Source organism: Lepisosteus oculatus, chromosome 7, assembly GCF_040954835.1.
Source record: "Lepisosteus oculatus isolate fLepOcu1 chromosome 7, fLepOcu1.hap2, whole genome shotgun sequence".
NCBI lineage: Eukaryota > Metazoa > Chordata > Actinopteri > Semionotiformes > Lepisosteidae > Lepisosteus > Lepisosteus oculatus.
This window is the reverse complement of record NC_090702.1, coordinates 49,412,073-49,427,788: the sequence shown is the minus strand read 5'-3', so window position 1 is coordinate 49,427,788 and position 15,716 is coordinate 49,412,073. Positions and strand designations below refer to the sequence as shown.

Below are 15,716 nucleotides of genomic sequence, written 5' to 3'. Positions count from 1 at the left end.
GTAAAAGCATACTATATGTTAACCTGATGTGAACTACAGATACAGTACATAGAAGATATAATATCCATTTCTGCAGTGCAACAGATATTTTGTTCAACTTGTAAAATATGAAGTTGAACCTTTTTTGGTATTTTAAAAGAAAGACAGACAGTGCTTTTAAGAAACCGATTTCCTAGCAAAATGTTGTCAAAGGCACTCAGCTTGATGTGTTCATTCTTTTCTTTGCAGTGGCACTGAACTTCCAGTCCCTGGGACTGCCGATGGATTTGAACAACGGAAAGTTCCAGGACAACGGAGGTTGTGGATACGTTCTGAAGCCACATTTTCTGAGGACTAATGAGACGGGTTTTGATCCAAATTGTCTACAACAGAACTTCAAGCCTGTATATCTCCTCATCAAGGTACTGCCTGCATTACAGTGCCTGTTTTTAACTGACTGCTTTATTAGGTATGCGAGTTTACAAAAACATTATCCATTGGCTTTGGTAAACAGTTTTCCAATCAGTGTAATCAATTATTGTAGACATTGTAGATATTTGTTGAAATATGCACATATATAGAAAATTAATGGAAATTGCATTACACATAATTTGCTTGTTTAACTTTAAAAGATGTTGTTTTTAACTTTTGAGATGAGCTATGTTATAAACAGTTTGGAGCACATATGCTTAATACAAAAATATACAGTATATTTTCTAATTATTGACAGTTAAATGTGCTCTCCTATTGACAGGATCTGGATTCACTACTAACATTTCACCTGTTTTTACTAATTCTGACTCATTTACTGAATTGTGAATTTGACATTTGCTCCGACTGCAAGTCAGTTAGTCTGCATGGGAATAGGGATATTCACATGTGCACATTCAATAAAAAGTCAAGGATGCTGACGCAACACTGGAGCAGGAATTTACAACATGTGTACCTGGTACTGTAAGTGCACTAGACCAAGGCTTTCCTGTTGCAATTCAGTGGTTCAGTCAAACACCAATTAAGATGGATAAGAGCTGTGAGTCAACTACTGAGCTTTCGTGGAGTAACTCACCTGGCTGAATAAAATGACAGCCTGTCCATAGGGACAGTGATATTAAAGTTTAATTTCCTCCCAGGTTTTTGTTTAAAACTCAATTTTTCCAAAGAAACATTGGAGTAGGTTTCGTAGGCCTCCTTAAACCAACAAAATCTTCAAGCCTGTGCAGGAAGGTTAAATTAGTGCATTTAAATCCTCACTGAGGTACTGTAACACTTTCCTGAGGCATTGTGCTGTTGATGATTTAATGTGATCTAAAACTCCTGCTGCACTGCTGCTCTTAAGGACTTGACTTCCAGTCACAATGGTCTTATTGCACCTGAGCAACATTTGTGCCCAACTCTCTGAAATTAACATTAAAAAGATGATGACCTGGAAAGACATGAAAGACATGAAATAGCTCTGAAAATGTTTGTGATTGTTAATATTTTTCACTTATTTCTAGATTTGGTATTTGCATTATGATGAGTTTGATTTTATCTGTAAATGTATGCTTTTACAGATCTGACGTGTTGTTCTTCTTTAATGTTTGTTGATGAATTGTATGTTATTTGTAAATGGAGAACCTAAGACACAAATTCACTTTTAGTGGACAACAAAGTTAGTCTAATTTAGTTTGCAATTCTATCTGCAAGAATAATAATTGCTTACACTTACATAGCGCTTTTCTGGACACTCCACTCAAAGCGTTTTACAGGTAATGGGGACTCCCCTCCACCACCACCAGTGTGCAGCCCCCTCGCTACTCCCCCTCTTAAGGGCGCTCCAGCCCTTCCTCGTTTCCCCCATTGTTTACACCTGTTCCTTATTCCAGCCCCTCTTTAGTTCCACCTTTAAAGCCAGACGCAGGCGTTTGCCCGAGGCTTCTCATTTAATCCTGCTTCGTGAGAGCCCGGGGTCCTGCCGCATCTGGCTCTGTCGTGGTTTTAGTTTCCTGTTCCTGATTCCCTGCCCCGCCGGTCCCGACCCGGTTCTTGTTTTAACTTCGGATGGATCCCCTGGTCTTGGACTCAACCTCCCGTTTTGGATTCCCCCTCTGGATATACCCTTGGACTGTTCTCCCTGGATTCACTCCCCCTGGACACCTGCACTCCTCAGACACGCCCCCTGTCTCCTGACCCTTCTCCTGCATGACTATTTTCCCTATTGTATCCTCACAATTCCGGATCGTGTCTTCCGCATAGGGCCCGGAAAGAACCGGATCGTGACCGGTGCCTGTTTACAGTATAGTGTCCCCATCACTATACTGGGGCATTAGGACCCAGATAGACCCCAGAGTGAGCGCCCCCTGCTGGCCCCACTAACACCTCTTCCAACAGCAACCTTAGGTTTTCCCAGGAGTCTCCCATCCAGGTACTGACCAGGCTCACACCTGCTGAGCTTCAGTGGGCTGCCAGCTGAGTAATATGGCTGCTGGCAATCTGTAAGAATATTGAAAAACAGATTTCTGACTGGACCAAAAATCTTTGAAAATCCTCTTCTAAATCACTTTAGAAGAAAGTTTTGAAATCTCCACAACAGGATGGCATTTCAGTCTTCATCTGCAGTTAATTGAAAATTGTCTACCAATAGAAAACACTTCTGTTCAGGCCATTTCAAAAGTAATGATCAGCAAAAATAGTGACCAGGACACAAACTTCTGATTTTTACCAGAATCATTCTCCAGGTTGAGATATACTGTTTGAAACTGTTTGAAAATCCCAAGTCTAGCTTCTTTGATCTCCTTTTAGATGAGTCAGTTTGTCACTTTAGAGGACTCAAAAGCAATTTAGTGTTACGTATATGAGATGTGACTTCAATAGAAGCACTCAGTTAAATATCTTTAGAATTAAATATACGCAGAAAAAAATAAATAAGAGCCTAAATATGACACCAGCAATAAAGATAATTTTAAATGATCATACAAATAGTTAACTCCAGTAAGCACAAGCATGAGCCAATCCAAGCTGAAGGCTTCCCTCATGATCCCTTCTGATCATAGACTTACAATCATTGTTTCTTGAACCATGATTTCTCTTAATCTCATAAACTACGCTAGACTGATAAATGGGCAGGAGGAATCTAATGAAAAGTAGGCTGTTTCCTGATTTTGGTGGATGGCTGGTTGACACTGTTCCCTCTGGAGCTGAAACTCCAAGATAAATCACTAGACTGTGGCAAGAGGTGCCATCTTTTGTACAAGACAGGAAACTCTCTGTGCCCATAATGGTCATGAAAGTTCCCATGGCACTTTAAACTTGCTATTAAGAGCTACATCCAAACTACTCTCATAAACATGGTCTTGCTTAAGAGTCATCTTACTCTTCTTGCATAAAAGACCCACTCCGGGTCTCCTTTCAAACAGACACCTGAGTGTCAATGGGAATTCCAGACTGAAAACAAATCATGAAATTAATGGTCTTATAATGGTCACAATTTCTTAAAGTTGTACAAAGCTGTGTAATGCATAAGTGCATCATTAAAACATAAGTGCAGCAATGTGAAGCAGTGAAGGTCAGGAGAACATATGAAAATGGGTTTTAGCAAGTTCCAGATTACTTCTGTTTTTCACAGCAGCCCACCTTAATTTTCTCTAGTCGGATTCCACTGAGCTTTCCATTATGCCTCCCAATACATTGCAATTTAGAATTCATCGTACAGTGGGAGTAAAGGAAAGGAAAAATGTAAAAGGCTAAGGTAATCACCTACTGCATGTTATACCGAAAATGTCCCACTGTATTGCTTGACAGCAACCAAAAACAAGAAACAGTTTCATCATTTATGATGAAATTTATGAGAATGTCTATCACAAAAGGACCAGAAAAATCCAGTTACATAACAATCAGATTATCACTGTATTAAAGACGTAAATAATGCAAAGAGACAGATTCTAACTGGGATAGGGATGTACAAGCAAACCTGCATTACAGAGCTGCTCCACTGACGACCCCCTGTCTGTATTGATAAGTCTGGTCTCATCTATATATTCTCTATAATAAATAATGTGTTGGCAAGTGATCAAGGGAAATAACGAAGTCATTTACTGACTGATATAAAGAGTTTTAATCATATTGATGCAGAGCAATACTCCACTTCTTGTTCCCTATAGGCATGAGCTTTGAATGTCAACATCTATTTTTATTTCAGAGCAATTAGTTTCTTATATTTTTAATAATGCTGGAGATGTCTAAGAAAACAAGAAAACACACCAGTGCGTTTCATGCAAAGAGAAATGACAAATAACTGAAAATGTTTCTTAAATGTGGTGGCAAAACACCTAAAAATAAATGGGATTCATTTATTTGATTACATCTTACCTCCTATTTTAGATATAGCATGTTCTTAAGAATACTAGGGATTTCCGCATTTCAAAATGTTCAAAGACAACATTTTACACTTGACTGAACGAAAATGATTTTGAAAGACTTAACAAGACTTGAAGCAGTTCAGGTGGGGAGCTCCGTCAGCATTTGTAGGCTGCAAAGGAACAAGTAATAGGTTTATTCCATGCTGAAAAGAGAATAAAGAAAACACAACGTTTCGGCTGTGGAGCCTTCTTCAGGTGTCACACGTCGTGTTTTCTCTTTTCAGCATTGAATAAACCTACTGTATTACTTGTTCCTAAATAAGACTTGGCGATTTATTATTCTTTTATTATTCTTCACTGTATGTACTCTTCCTGTTTGTAATTTAAGAACATTGAAAAGCTTAAGTGAGAGAATTCCAGTCTGCCTAACTACAGGAAGTTCATTTAGTAGTAAGTAGCTAATTGATCCAGGAGGATCTCATCCAACTGTTTCATTAAAGATGTCAAGCTACTACAGTAAATTGGCTTCCACAAACAGTACTTTCCTTTTATATCCTCTGGTTCGAGCTTCCCTATTTATTCTGAGGAAATCCACTAGAGTGACTTTGTCCATGCCTTTGAGGATTTTTAATATTTGGATCAGCTCCCCTCATAATCTTCTCTGAAATTCGCAAACTATTCTCTCTTTCAGTCTGCCAGTATCCAGTAGGACCTTACGTTAAGATCTGGAATGTATCTTGTTGCTCTTCTATGGAGTAAATCACTCATTTAAAGGGGTGACCTTCATTGTACTCACTATTCTAATTTATGTTTACATCTTACAATTCTACCAAAGCATCCCTTTATTTATATTCTACACCTTCATCTGTATATTTTGTTTGCCTTTTAAAATTCCTTCTCACATTGTCTATGTCTTTTTCATAAATAGTCTCTTGCCTCTCCATGTGAAGTGGTCTTCCTTTTGTATTGTTTCCAATAGGGGGTTAAGAAAATTGAAAACTACAGAAAATAGTGAGCAGGATAATCAATAGGTAAAATCAATAATCATAATCCACAAATTTTAGAGATCATGCCAAGAATATACGTGAGTGGCTGGTACAATTAAAGGCACCTTATTTTTTATTCTCACAGTCACAGCTTTGGCGATAGAGTAATAAATGAGGCACAATGGCTAAAACACATTTTTATTAACAACGACAATGACACACACCTAAACAACACACAACAACATACAAGGTACCCTCTCAGAGGCCTACATCCTGCCCAATGAGAAAAAAGCCAAACTTCTACCAAGTATTTAAAATCCCGTGTAACGCCAAAGAGGCCAACCAGAGGGATAAACCTGACTTCTAAACCAAACAGGGTACAATCTATAGTTAAATCTTTCTTCCTATAAGTCCGGATCCTACAAAGTGAATAGGATTCTATCTCTAAAAAATGTAGGGGTGGTCACAGATGTCATAAAAATGCAGGCAAAAAGACTGTGTAAACATGGGTCTGTACAGCTAAATTGCTGTGTTCCGAAAATGATAAAAACATTCAAGTACAGTGAACTGCAGTCTTTCAGGAAAAGTCATATAGTAGTTTCAAAAGACAGCATACACCAGGCTTTGATACAGTCACACAGACAAAATTCCTGTCAGACTAGACTCCTGCCAGACTGGACAAAAACTAACATGCAACCCCATGAATGCCAAGTAGAATACCTTTATCTCCACCCCCATCTCCAGCTGATGGACAGGAAGTCCATTTAATCCGTTTACAAGCTCTGTAATTCTGACACAACGCGGTTGTGGACAAGGACAAGGTTGTGGATGCACAACAGGTAAGACAATTAAAAACAACCAATACCTGTTCATACCCATTAAAAGCACAAAGAAAGTGACGTTGCTCCAGGATGATAAGGGCAATAGGAGAACAAGTGAAAAAACGTTTATGGCAGACTTCCACAGAGACCATGTGACGAAGGTGTGCACCAGCTCTTCTTCACAATTCTGTGTTGTTTAACTATTTTATAAAGTGCTTATTCCTCATTTGCTCATTTTATTTGTCTTAATTGATTTGTCGCGTCGTTAGGCATACTTGTTTCAATTTTAGCGCTCAATTCACTCTTCTTTGCTGTAAGCAGCATCTCTTTAAATCTCATTCCTTCAAAATCTGCTTTCCTAAAATTGTAAACTTTTGATTTGGACTAAATCTTAAAGTGTTGAAGTGTAGTTCAAAGAACACCATATTAGGATCACAGTTGCATAATGGTTCTCTCATCTCTCTTTGCCTCATTCTGTCTCAATTGTTTATAAAGATGAGATCAATATAATATTTTTTGTCCTGTAGTTGCTCTGACAAACTGGATAGGAAAGCATTACTTACTGTGTCTACAATTTCAGCGTCTGCTGCTAACATTCTGTTACTAACTTTCTTTTATTCTCCCAGATGGGTAATTTGCTTTGTAAACAGGTAAAAGACATAACACAACGCAAAATACGTTTAACACAACCTGAACCAATACACAAATAAAAGACAAGAAACAAAACAGAAATAAAGTAAAATATACAATCTGTGGTCCAAATTAAATGTTAAATGCTGAAGGAATAAAGGATAACTTAGTTCTATTGTACTTGAATCTGAGTAGAACAAATCTATTCCCAGATGGAAGGCAATCAAATTCACTATGCAAGGGGTGGTCATGACAGTTAGATTATATGGGCCTTCTGCACTATTTCTTTGATGTAGAGGACTGTAAGTGGTAGATATTGTGCATAAGTAAGTTTGCTGGTCACCATTCTGCTCAGTCCGTTTTTATTGTGTATGTTAAGCTTATCAAAACCAGGCTACTGCAGTGAATGTAAGCACATTCAATTTAAGTTCTATAGAATAAAGTTATCGTTGAAGCAAACACATTAAAAGAGCAGAGCTTTCTAAGGAAGAATAACTGTTGGCTCTTCTTATATATGGCATCTTGATTTTCCTAAGAGGTTAGCTCGTAATCAACAATAGTGCCAGGATATTTATAACTGTTGACTATTTCTCACTCCTCAATGACTTGGTTTTGCAACTGGTAGTGCACCTTTCTACTGTATATTCAATTATTATATCATAGGTTTTCAACACAGTTGAAGGAAGAGTTGTTACATCAGTCAACAAAATAATCCACCACGGGCCCTTGATCTGTGTCTACGTTTTGGAGGAGTCTGACAGTGACACAGGCATCAGCAAACTTAATGATGTATCTGTCCTCAAAAGAGCTTCTACTGCTGTCTGTATAAAGAATGTAAAGGATAGCACACAGCGCTAAGGAGACCCAGTGGAAAAACAAAGCTACTTTAATATACAGTAACACTATTTTTCCTTAATCTTTGTGATCTGTTGGTCAAAAGCCAAAGATCCCACCTATGTATAATATCAACATCTACATTAAAATTTGAGAGTAATCTCTCCACTAATATACTGTATGTGGTTGAATGGTGTTAAAGAGTGATGAGAAATTGATAAATAAAACCTGACATGTGTCTTGGGATCGCAGTCTTCCTTCTACTGTAGATGTGAAGAGATTCAATGATGTGAATGTAGCATCTTCTCAACTCCTCTGTTAGTCCTGTAGGCGAATTGCATGGAATCCAGTGGTTGTTCTACCTGGTGGTGCACATGCCCTTTAACATTGTTCATTACTAAAGAGGTCAATGCCACCAGGAAATGCCACAGGCTATGAGAGGAAAGTTAAAGACTCCTAACACTATGCATGTGTTACAGTCCACAGGGCTCAAGGGAGATCTTGGAGAGTTGAGCGGTAGCGAGAAAGGAAGGGGTGATGGCTTCAAGCAGGCAAGCCACCGACTGAGATCAGAAGTTAGTCATCAGTCAGAAAAATAAACGGAGAGTAGAAAATCCGTCTTGTTTACTGGTGGTCTCAGAAAAGGTCCTGAGAGACAGCAACAAGTTAGCTGAAGCTAACAAGGTAGCTTGAATGCCCGGGCTCCGATGAATGGGAGAATCCTGCCTTAATGGGATGATTGCCTTTTGCATTGGCTGCTGGATTGAAAGATATTTGGCTTGATTAATAGGCAGCCAGATCTAGTTCGGGGCTGCATCCACATGTGAATGTGCTGGTTGCCACTAGCAACGGCAGGATGCAAACTGCTTCTAGTACAGGTGTAACAGAACGTTTTTTAGAGAGTCTTACCCATTTGAATTGAGAGACTCTTCATCCCTGTAGGTGAAGCTTCCCTGACATTCGGTTATCTATGTTTCTGTAATTCCATTTCCATCATTTGACATCTGTGTGTGGCTTTAATAATCACTTTCCCTGAAGAATACTGGCCCATAATTGACAAAATGAGGACCAGGTCATCCTACAAACCAAGATCTCTGTCAGTTATTGAAAAGGTCAAAAGGCTGGGTTTTAAATGACAAGATCAACAGTCATGCAGTAATGTGTTCTAAGTCTTAATCTGTTCTGTGTAGATTTTTTTCAACCTGGCAGTCTTGGTGCAAAGTGTATGTGTAAAATAAGTGAAATATTAGGGTTTTTTAAACTGTTTAGCAACAAAATGACAATTTCTTTACTTTTTTAAGGGTTATCAGAATTTATCTCAACTGACTTTTCCCTTTTGTCCTTCATACTGTACTAATAAACATCTGATAATAAAACTCTTCTGACTGTTCCTTAAAGTTAAAATCATTAAAGGGAATGGAATTCAAGAGATCACTGTCTCATGATCACATGTGGCATAGAACAGAAAATGAAACTTACAGGAGTGACTTAGGGATGGATAATTCACCTACTCAGATCCACTATGGTGAATAGACATAGAGATTTAAGCTTTGCTCTTATGATCCTACTTATGAATCATTGGTTTGTGACTGGAAACCAATTGAAACACAATCCAGATCAGTGATAAAGTGCTCCAGCAGCACTCCATTGGAGAGGACACAGGGTCAATGATTGAAGTGCCTCCATGGAAAAATCCAAACTTTTGTAAATTCCTCAACCTTTATTAAGTGATCAGAGATTTCATGTTCCATCTGGTGATGGCTGGGTCCGAACTTATTAAATCCCAAAAATCTTCAGTCCTACAGCATGTGTCCATGGATTTGCTTTGCAGTGAGTCCTTCTAGGAATGAAACATTGATGAATGCTGGTTGATCAAGCTTTGAAATTTCCATCAATCAATGGCCCTCTAAAGTGCAAACCAGGGTTCATCATCCACAGACAGTGTTATAAACAGGAAATTAAAAATTGTAAGTAATGCACATGAATTGCACTCTCCAAGTTCCAGAGCTTTCTGAACAGACTTAATAATAATACATAGTTCAGTTTCCAATTCCTTAGGCTTCACAAGGAGTGTTAGTCTGTCTTTTTAGCTCTCTTATCAAGGGGATTGGCCACTTTCTTTTCAGAAGAACCAGAAACCATACCTTTCTTGTATGGAGGAGGTAAAAAAAGACAAGAAGCTTTCTGTAGAATCTTTAGAATCCGAAATCAGTCTACATACTCTCCTTCACCAGTACTTCGCACCTGAATCATGCTGCAGCAGGAGATTATGTCAGGTCTCTGAATGTTTGGTATTGAGAACAATTAAACTCTACTATTACTATTATTATTTGTCAAATCTAATTTAACAATAACCTGAGCCTCGATAAAATGAGAACATTTTATTTTAAACCAAGTGTAAACCAGGTGAATGCATGTATTTTTTTATAGTGTTAAAGCATAGTCACTAATCTTTGAACAGGGAAAAGCTGAAACTATACTGTAGGTATTTCAATTCCCTGGTGCCTCACGCAGGAGCTATGAGCACTTAGCAAAGCTTTACCCCAGTCATTTTTCACAGATAACATGTACAGTATGCGATCCATACATAATTAAATATCTGTTTGTGACCGGCCCTATTCTATTCATCTTCCTGACTCATATCTAAAATAACATACCCAAATGAGCGGTTTGTATATAAAGAATTATTTATATCCTCAATAAAAAGTCAGCAATAAATATGAAATCTCCACTTTGTATATTTATTTTATGTGAATATCAAAAATCCTTGGAGCACTCAGAAAATATGTCCTGTATATCGTTGCTTTTATTTTAATGAATTAAGCAAATCCAAATTTCAAGGGTTTTTTAATGATTGCAAGTCCAGGGGATGTCAGTTTGGGCATTGTGTCATTTTGCTCCAATTATAGTATTTGCCTCTGCTTTGGATTCCACTCTTTAACTACAGTAGGTCTGGAGGTTTTCACTCCTGAGAATAGAAGCCTAGAGTTCTAGAGTTCTAGAGTTTCCCTGAAGACATGACGTGTTAAACCACGACTCTCAAAGAAGAGTATTTGAAAAGGGGAAAAAACTTGCAAAAGGTTCCCCAATGGGCATGTCCATCATTGTGGGCCCACCTGGATCAATGCCCTTTAGTGGTCACCACCCACTGTGGCATCACAAAATGTAGTGCTGATTACAGATATTGTAAGGCCCATCAGAGTAGGCAGGATTATTTTGTTTTAAAAAAGGCCACACATTATAAGTTGTGTTTTAATGGGTAAATCGATGTTTTATAAAACAAGGTATTGTTCTAAAATACAAATGAATTCATTGTGGAAAGCTGTAAGGAGGCGATGGAGAAGTCTAAGGTTATACTCAGATTATTCTTTTCATACCCATAACATGCTATCTTTGTACTCCTCCAAAAAAACGTAGTCATTTGCATCAAACAGAAAAGTATTTTCTGTGCTTGGTAAATGGCTATATTTAAATGACATAAGATATGAGATAAATGGTCTTTGGACTGTGATTTATAAGGAACTGTTCAACTGAAAGTGACAGGACATAGTAGCTTTGATTCCCATACAGAGTATGAGATGTTACAAAGTCCAGTCATTATGCCCAACGTAAGGTCTAACTACAAAACACTGGGTATGGCTTCTGGGGGTTGCAATCGATAATGAGCCATGTGTATATTCTTCACAGCATTCTTTACATGTGTGCTTCAGTCTTCCACCCTGAGCTAACTGCCCCTCCACCATCAGCAAGATTCTAGATACAGCCATAGTGTTGAAGCGTCATTTCAATCCTTTGAAACTGTAGAGCCTGGGAATCACAGACTCACATGAAATTCACTTGACAGATCACCACCAGTCAGTCCGATTAAATGGTAAAATCGGCCTAACCCTTTTAAAGTGCAGAGAGGCACGTTACATCCTGAGAAGCTCAATGACTCTAAGTGCTTTACAAAACTGAAGCACATCGTATTTGGCTCAGATTGAAGGAGTGCTTGAAGGATTATGCATACCCTCTTTAGACGCACTTTATGTTTGTATTTCTGTATTCCATTAAAAACCTGGTCCACATAATGAGGTTGAATTTGTCTTTGAGCAGGGAGACTCTAGCACCTCAGCTGCAGATAAGACAAGGCAGCAGACTCTGTAATTACTGTACCAGGATGCTTTTCCTACACTTCTATTGTGCTGTGCTGCTCACTGCAAGCCTGCATGTGGAATACAGTATTAAATTACCCAGGACACCTGATATCACATGATTCAGTCCTGCTATCTGCAGAACTGGTGCAGATACAAACTCAATTTCTAGCTGGAAGACTTGCGGTATTAGAATTTCCCTTGACTCTATTATTCATTGTACCTATGTTGACTGAGAGAAAATCTTGCACCACTTCGGATAGATAAGACAGATATACAGTAAACCCCTTTGTGTTAAATCCCTCATAATTCTGTATTATACAATAGTCACTTTAATACAGAAGATGTCAAACGTATTGAGGACTTGTTAAACCACTGTTCAGTTAGGGAAGCTCAACAAATCTGAATTTAAATTTCTGTCTTACAGTTATGCAAATTCCATTCTTCTCATACCTACCTTATCATATAGAATTGCATTCATTTGGAATGATGAAATCAGACTCTTTAAGCTAATTATTCTGTAACCCTAAGTAAAAAATACCAATAAGCATTGCTTGTATTGTGTGTGTGGTGTCTGAGTGAAATCTTTCAGAGCTCTCTCTTTAAACTGCGTTGACATCTACAACATATCATACCAACATACTTCTGTCCTGAAGTTCCAGATATTTTTTTATTAGTAAACCCAGCTTTCTAACTGTTGAAGAATAAAGTGCCTTTTAAATTGTTTTTTTTAATCTTTATTAAGGTTCAGTGCATTGAAGTGGATACTGTTATCACAACATACTGACAACCTAATGTAGGAAATGAGAAGGAAAGGATTTAGTTGACTATTTTAGCCAACTTTTGCTAATATGGTTATATTTTGTGATACTAACAAGAAAGCACACGTAAAACTATTAGAATGACAGGTAAATGAAATAACATAAGAACTCAGCTCTTAACCTTTCATTGCAATCCATCTGAGGGTCTATGAAAGCCAAATTAGAAGGATGGTGTTTTGTGAATGAAATAACCACTTTAATTAAATCCTGTGAAGCACAGGAACAGAATGCAATACATTATGTTTGTTGGCCATAGGGTGCCTTGGAGCATTATGGATCTTATAATGTTATGCATTCGGTACATGGATGGAATATGGCATGTAGAGAACTACTACGACTGAAGACTAATCTAACGCCAATCAGTTTTAAGAAAAACGGTTTATTTGTATTCCAAGTTGAGTTCAATGTCTGAGGATACACTAATTTCAGTGCTAAAATATAGAGATTTCTTCGTTTTTAACTGAACTTAATTGTTAAGGAATTGTCAAACATTTTTTTTAAATAAAGTACACATAATATATATGTGTTAAGAGAAAGAGGTTCAAGTTTCCTTTTTTAAAGATTTCATTAAACTCTGGTTTTTCACTTTATGGGTGATCATACTGTACTGCTTTCATGAAACACAAAAATATTGAGAGTCAGGCTTTGATGAACATATGCAGTTATTTAAAAAATGAAGTCATTGATGAATAATGGGCTTCTAAGTGCTTCAGGTATTCATCTACTTGTGCAGTTCTTTCTTGCAGTGCTGATGTCATATGTTAAAACGGATTTTGTTGACAAGATAGTAAAACCTCTTAACCTTGAAGCTTTTAGGTTACATTGCAGTTGACAAAATAATGTCACACTTATTAGCATAACTGCAGATTCCATTTACAGCTTTCGCCACGTGGAGAAATGGTGTCAACCCAAATGCGAAACAACATTCTCTGAATACTAAAGAGCAATAACTCACAATATATCCCATCTATTGCTTAGCTGGATTTTATATTCATTAGGAAAGCTGAGAATTGTGAGAAATCATGAATGAGAAAAGTTGAAACCTCACATGTGTAATATATTGTACAACTAATCTGTATCCCAAAAGAGTACAGTACATCAGATGCAAATAGTTTTTTTTTTTTATTTTGTGTTTCTGTAGGTTATAAGTGGATATAACCTTCCTGTCCCCAAACACAGTAAAGGAATCAACCCTTATGTCCGTGTGGAGATTCATGGAGCTCCTGCTGACAACTGCAGGAAACAAACAGACCCTGTAAAACGCACCTGTGAGTAAGAATGTGCCTCTTCATCTCGGAATGTTGCAACTGCCTTTGCTTAATAGTACTGTATTCCCTTGCAAAGCTGTAGGTCTAATGAAAGGTATTGTAAGCTTGTACTTTAAAGGAGACAATTCAAAAGCAAGGTTATAGAAATCTGGTCTGTAGCAGCTGTACCCATAGCTCAGGTAATCCTGCCTTGAAATATGGTTGAAGGTTTATGATAGTGTTCAAATGGCCAAAGAAATTGTTTACTACTTTTGATGGGCAGATCAGATCGTTGTTGGCTAATTAATATAACACAATTCAGCAAGCATCACCAAGCATTGATTGGATTGTTAATAATTAACAATTAACAGTCCAGTTGTGAATGTGCTAACACAGCTTCTGACCGTTTAATGAAAGCCTCTGCCGTCTGTTTCCATTAAAACCATTTTGACATTAGTACACTTAAAACTCCTATAATCCAACTTGATTTCGTCGTTTGTGCTGGGTTTCTTGGGCAGTTTTGCTGAACAGAGAAAAGAGCACTTTTTACTAATCTGCAGAATTAGACCACAAAGATGATGACATTGTAGGCAAGACAGGTCTCAAGGATTAAGTGCTGTGCACATCAGTAAGTAGGTGAAGCCTATATTATGAGCCTCATAGAAAACATCCAAAGAACAACAGTAATTACACCAAGCCACAGCTGGCAGTCCATTCCTCAGTATTATTATATTAACCTTAATTGGATAAACAAGGAAATTCTTTGGGACTAAAGTACCATCTTACACTAATTAATAAACAAATAACCTGGTAACAAAGTCTCTGATGGTTTAATAAAGCTTTTAATTGATTGAGAGATGACTGGATTGTTGCTTTACATGAGGACAGCAGTAAAGCAGTGTTTAAAGAGCAGCTTTCAAAGAAACGTGCAATCAACTGACTCATGAAAAAAAAGTCATTCATCAGCAGCAACAAAGTTCTAGTTTCTATAAACATCATTTGATCATGTGACCTGACAGTGTTGTATTACTTTAGCAGTATGATCAGCAAATAACAAAGAAACATTGTCATGTGTTACTGGGCATTAGTACAGTATGTAGGAGCTGATCAATAGAATTCAATGAGCTGTGGAACACTGTAGGAAATATAATCCATATAGTTATATAAAGAAGCATGAGAATACTTCCAAACTTGAGAAGACCATTTGGCACATTTATCCTGCTTGGGAATAAGTGGATGGGATACTATCCAGCCATCTCCTGAAGAAGGAAGGGAATCGGCTTTAGCAACATGGCTGGGTAGCTTGTTCCAGACTCCCACAACCCTTTGGGTAAAGAAACGCCTCCTGCTCTGTTTTGCTCATAGGTTCCATTACAAATAAAAGGACCCAGCCCCCCAAAAAAGCCAGCATTTTAAAATGCTACTAATTTGTTAGACCACATGTAGGTTGCTTCACATACAGTATTCTTATGTCTCTTTTAGAATATGTAAATTCTTAGAGTCTAAAATCCCGCCACGAGCAGTGAGTTGTGGTATGAGCATAATTGCTGGTGACAGCAGGACTTTCCTTTGAAATTGGCTCTAAGCCCCTCTTCTCTTTTTATTCAGAATTTAGAATCACCGATTTTTTTTTGTTATCCATGAATATGATAAACTCATGAAAGGCTCAGAGATACAGTCCCTGAGATCAGACACAGGCCAGAACAAGGACGTCTAGGCCAACTCCTGCCCACCTTTGACTAATTCACCACCACGCATCTATGGATGGCGTTGAGCTCTGTGCAGGAGCTCCAGCGCTGATTGCAGAAGAGGTGCCTCCCTCCCAGGCAGCAACACATGCATGCATGTGCCCATTAGGCCACAGGGGGCGCTGTGCAGCTGTGAGCCAAGAAACATGGAGGTTGATCCTACCCTACCCTCGCTGGTGC

At 38.0% G+C, this 15,716-nt stretch overlaps 1 protein-coding gene across 7 annotated transcripts in view; it reads left to right on the top strand.

Moving 5' to 3' along the window:
* LOC102688374 (1-phosphatidylinositol 4,5-bisphosphate phosphodiesterase zeta-1) overlaps positions 1 to 15,716 on the top strand; it is a 78,675-nt gene that overhangs the window by 48,446 nt on the left and 14,513 nt on the right. For all 7 annotated transcript variants that reach the window (XM_069192677.1, XM_069192675.1, XM_069192678.1 and 4 more), the window contains 2 exons: positions 229 to 401; positions 13,683 to 13,809. In XM_069192677.1, the coding sequence (XP_069048778.1) occupies positions 229 to 401; positions 13,683 to 13,809 (300 nt within the window). The remainder of the gene's footprint in view (positions 1 to 228; positions 402 to 13,682; positions 13,810 to 15,716) is intronic.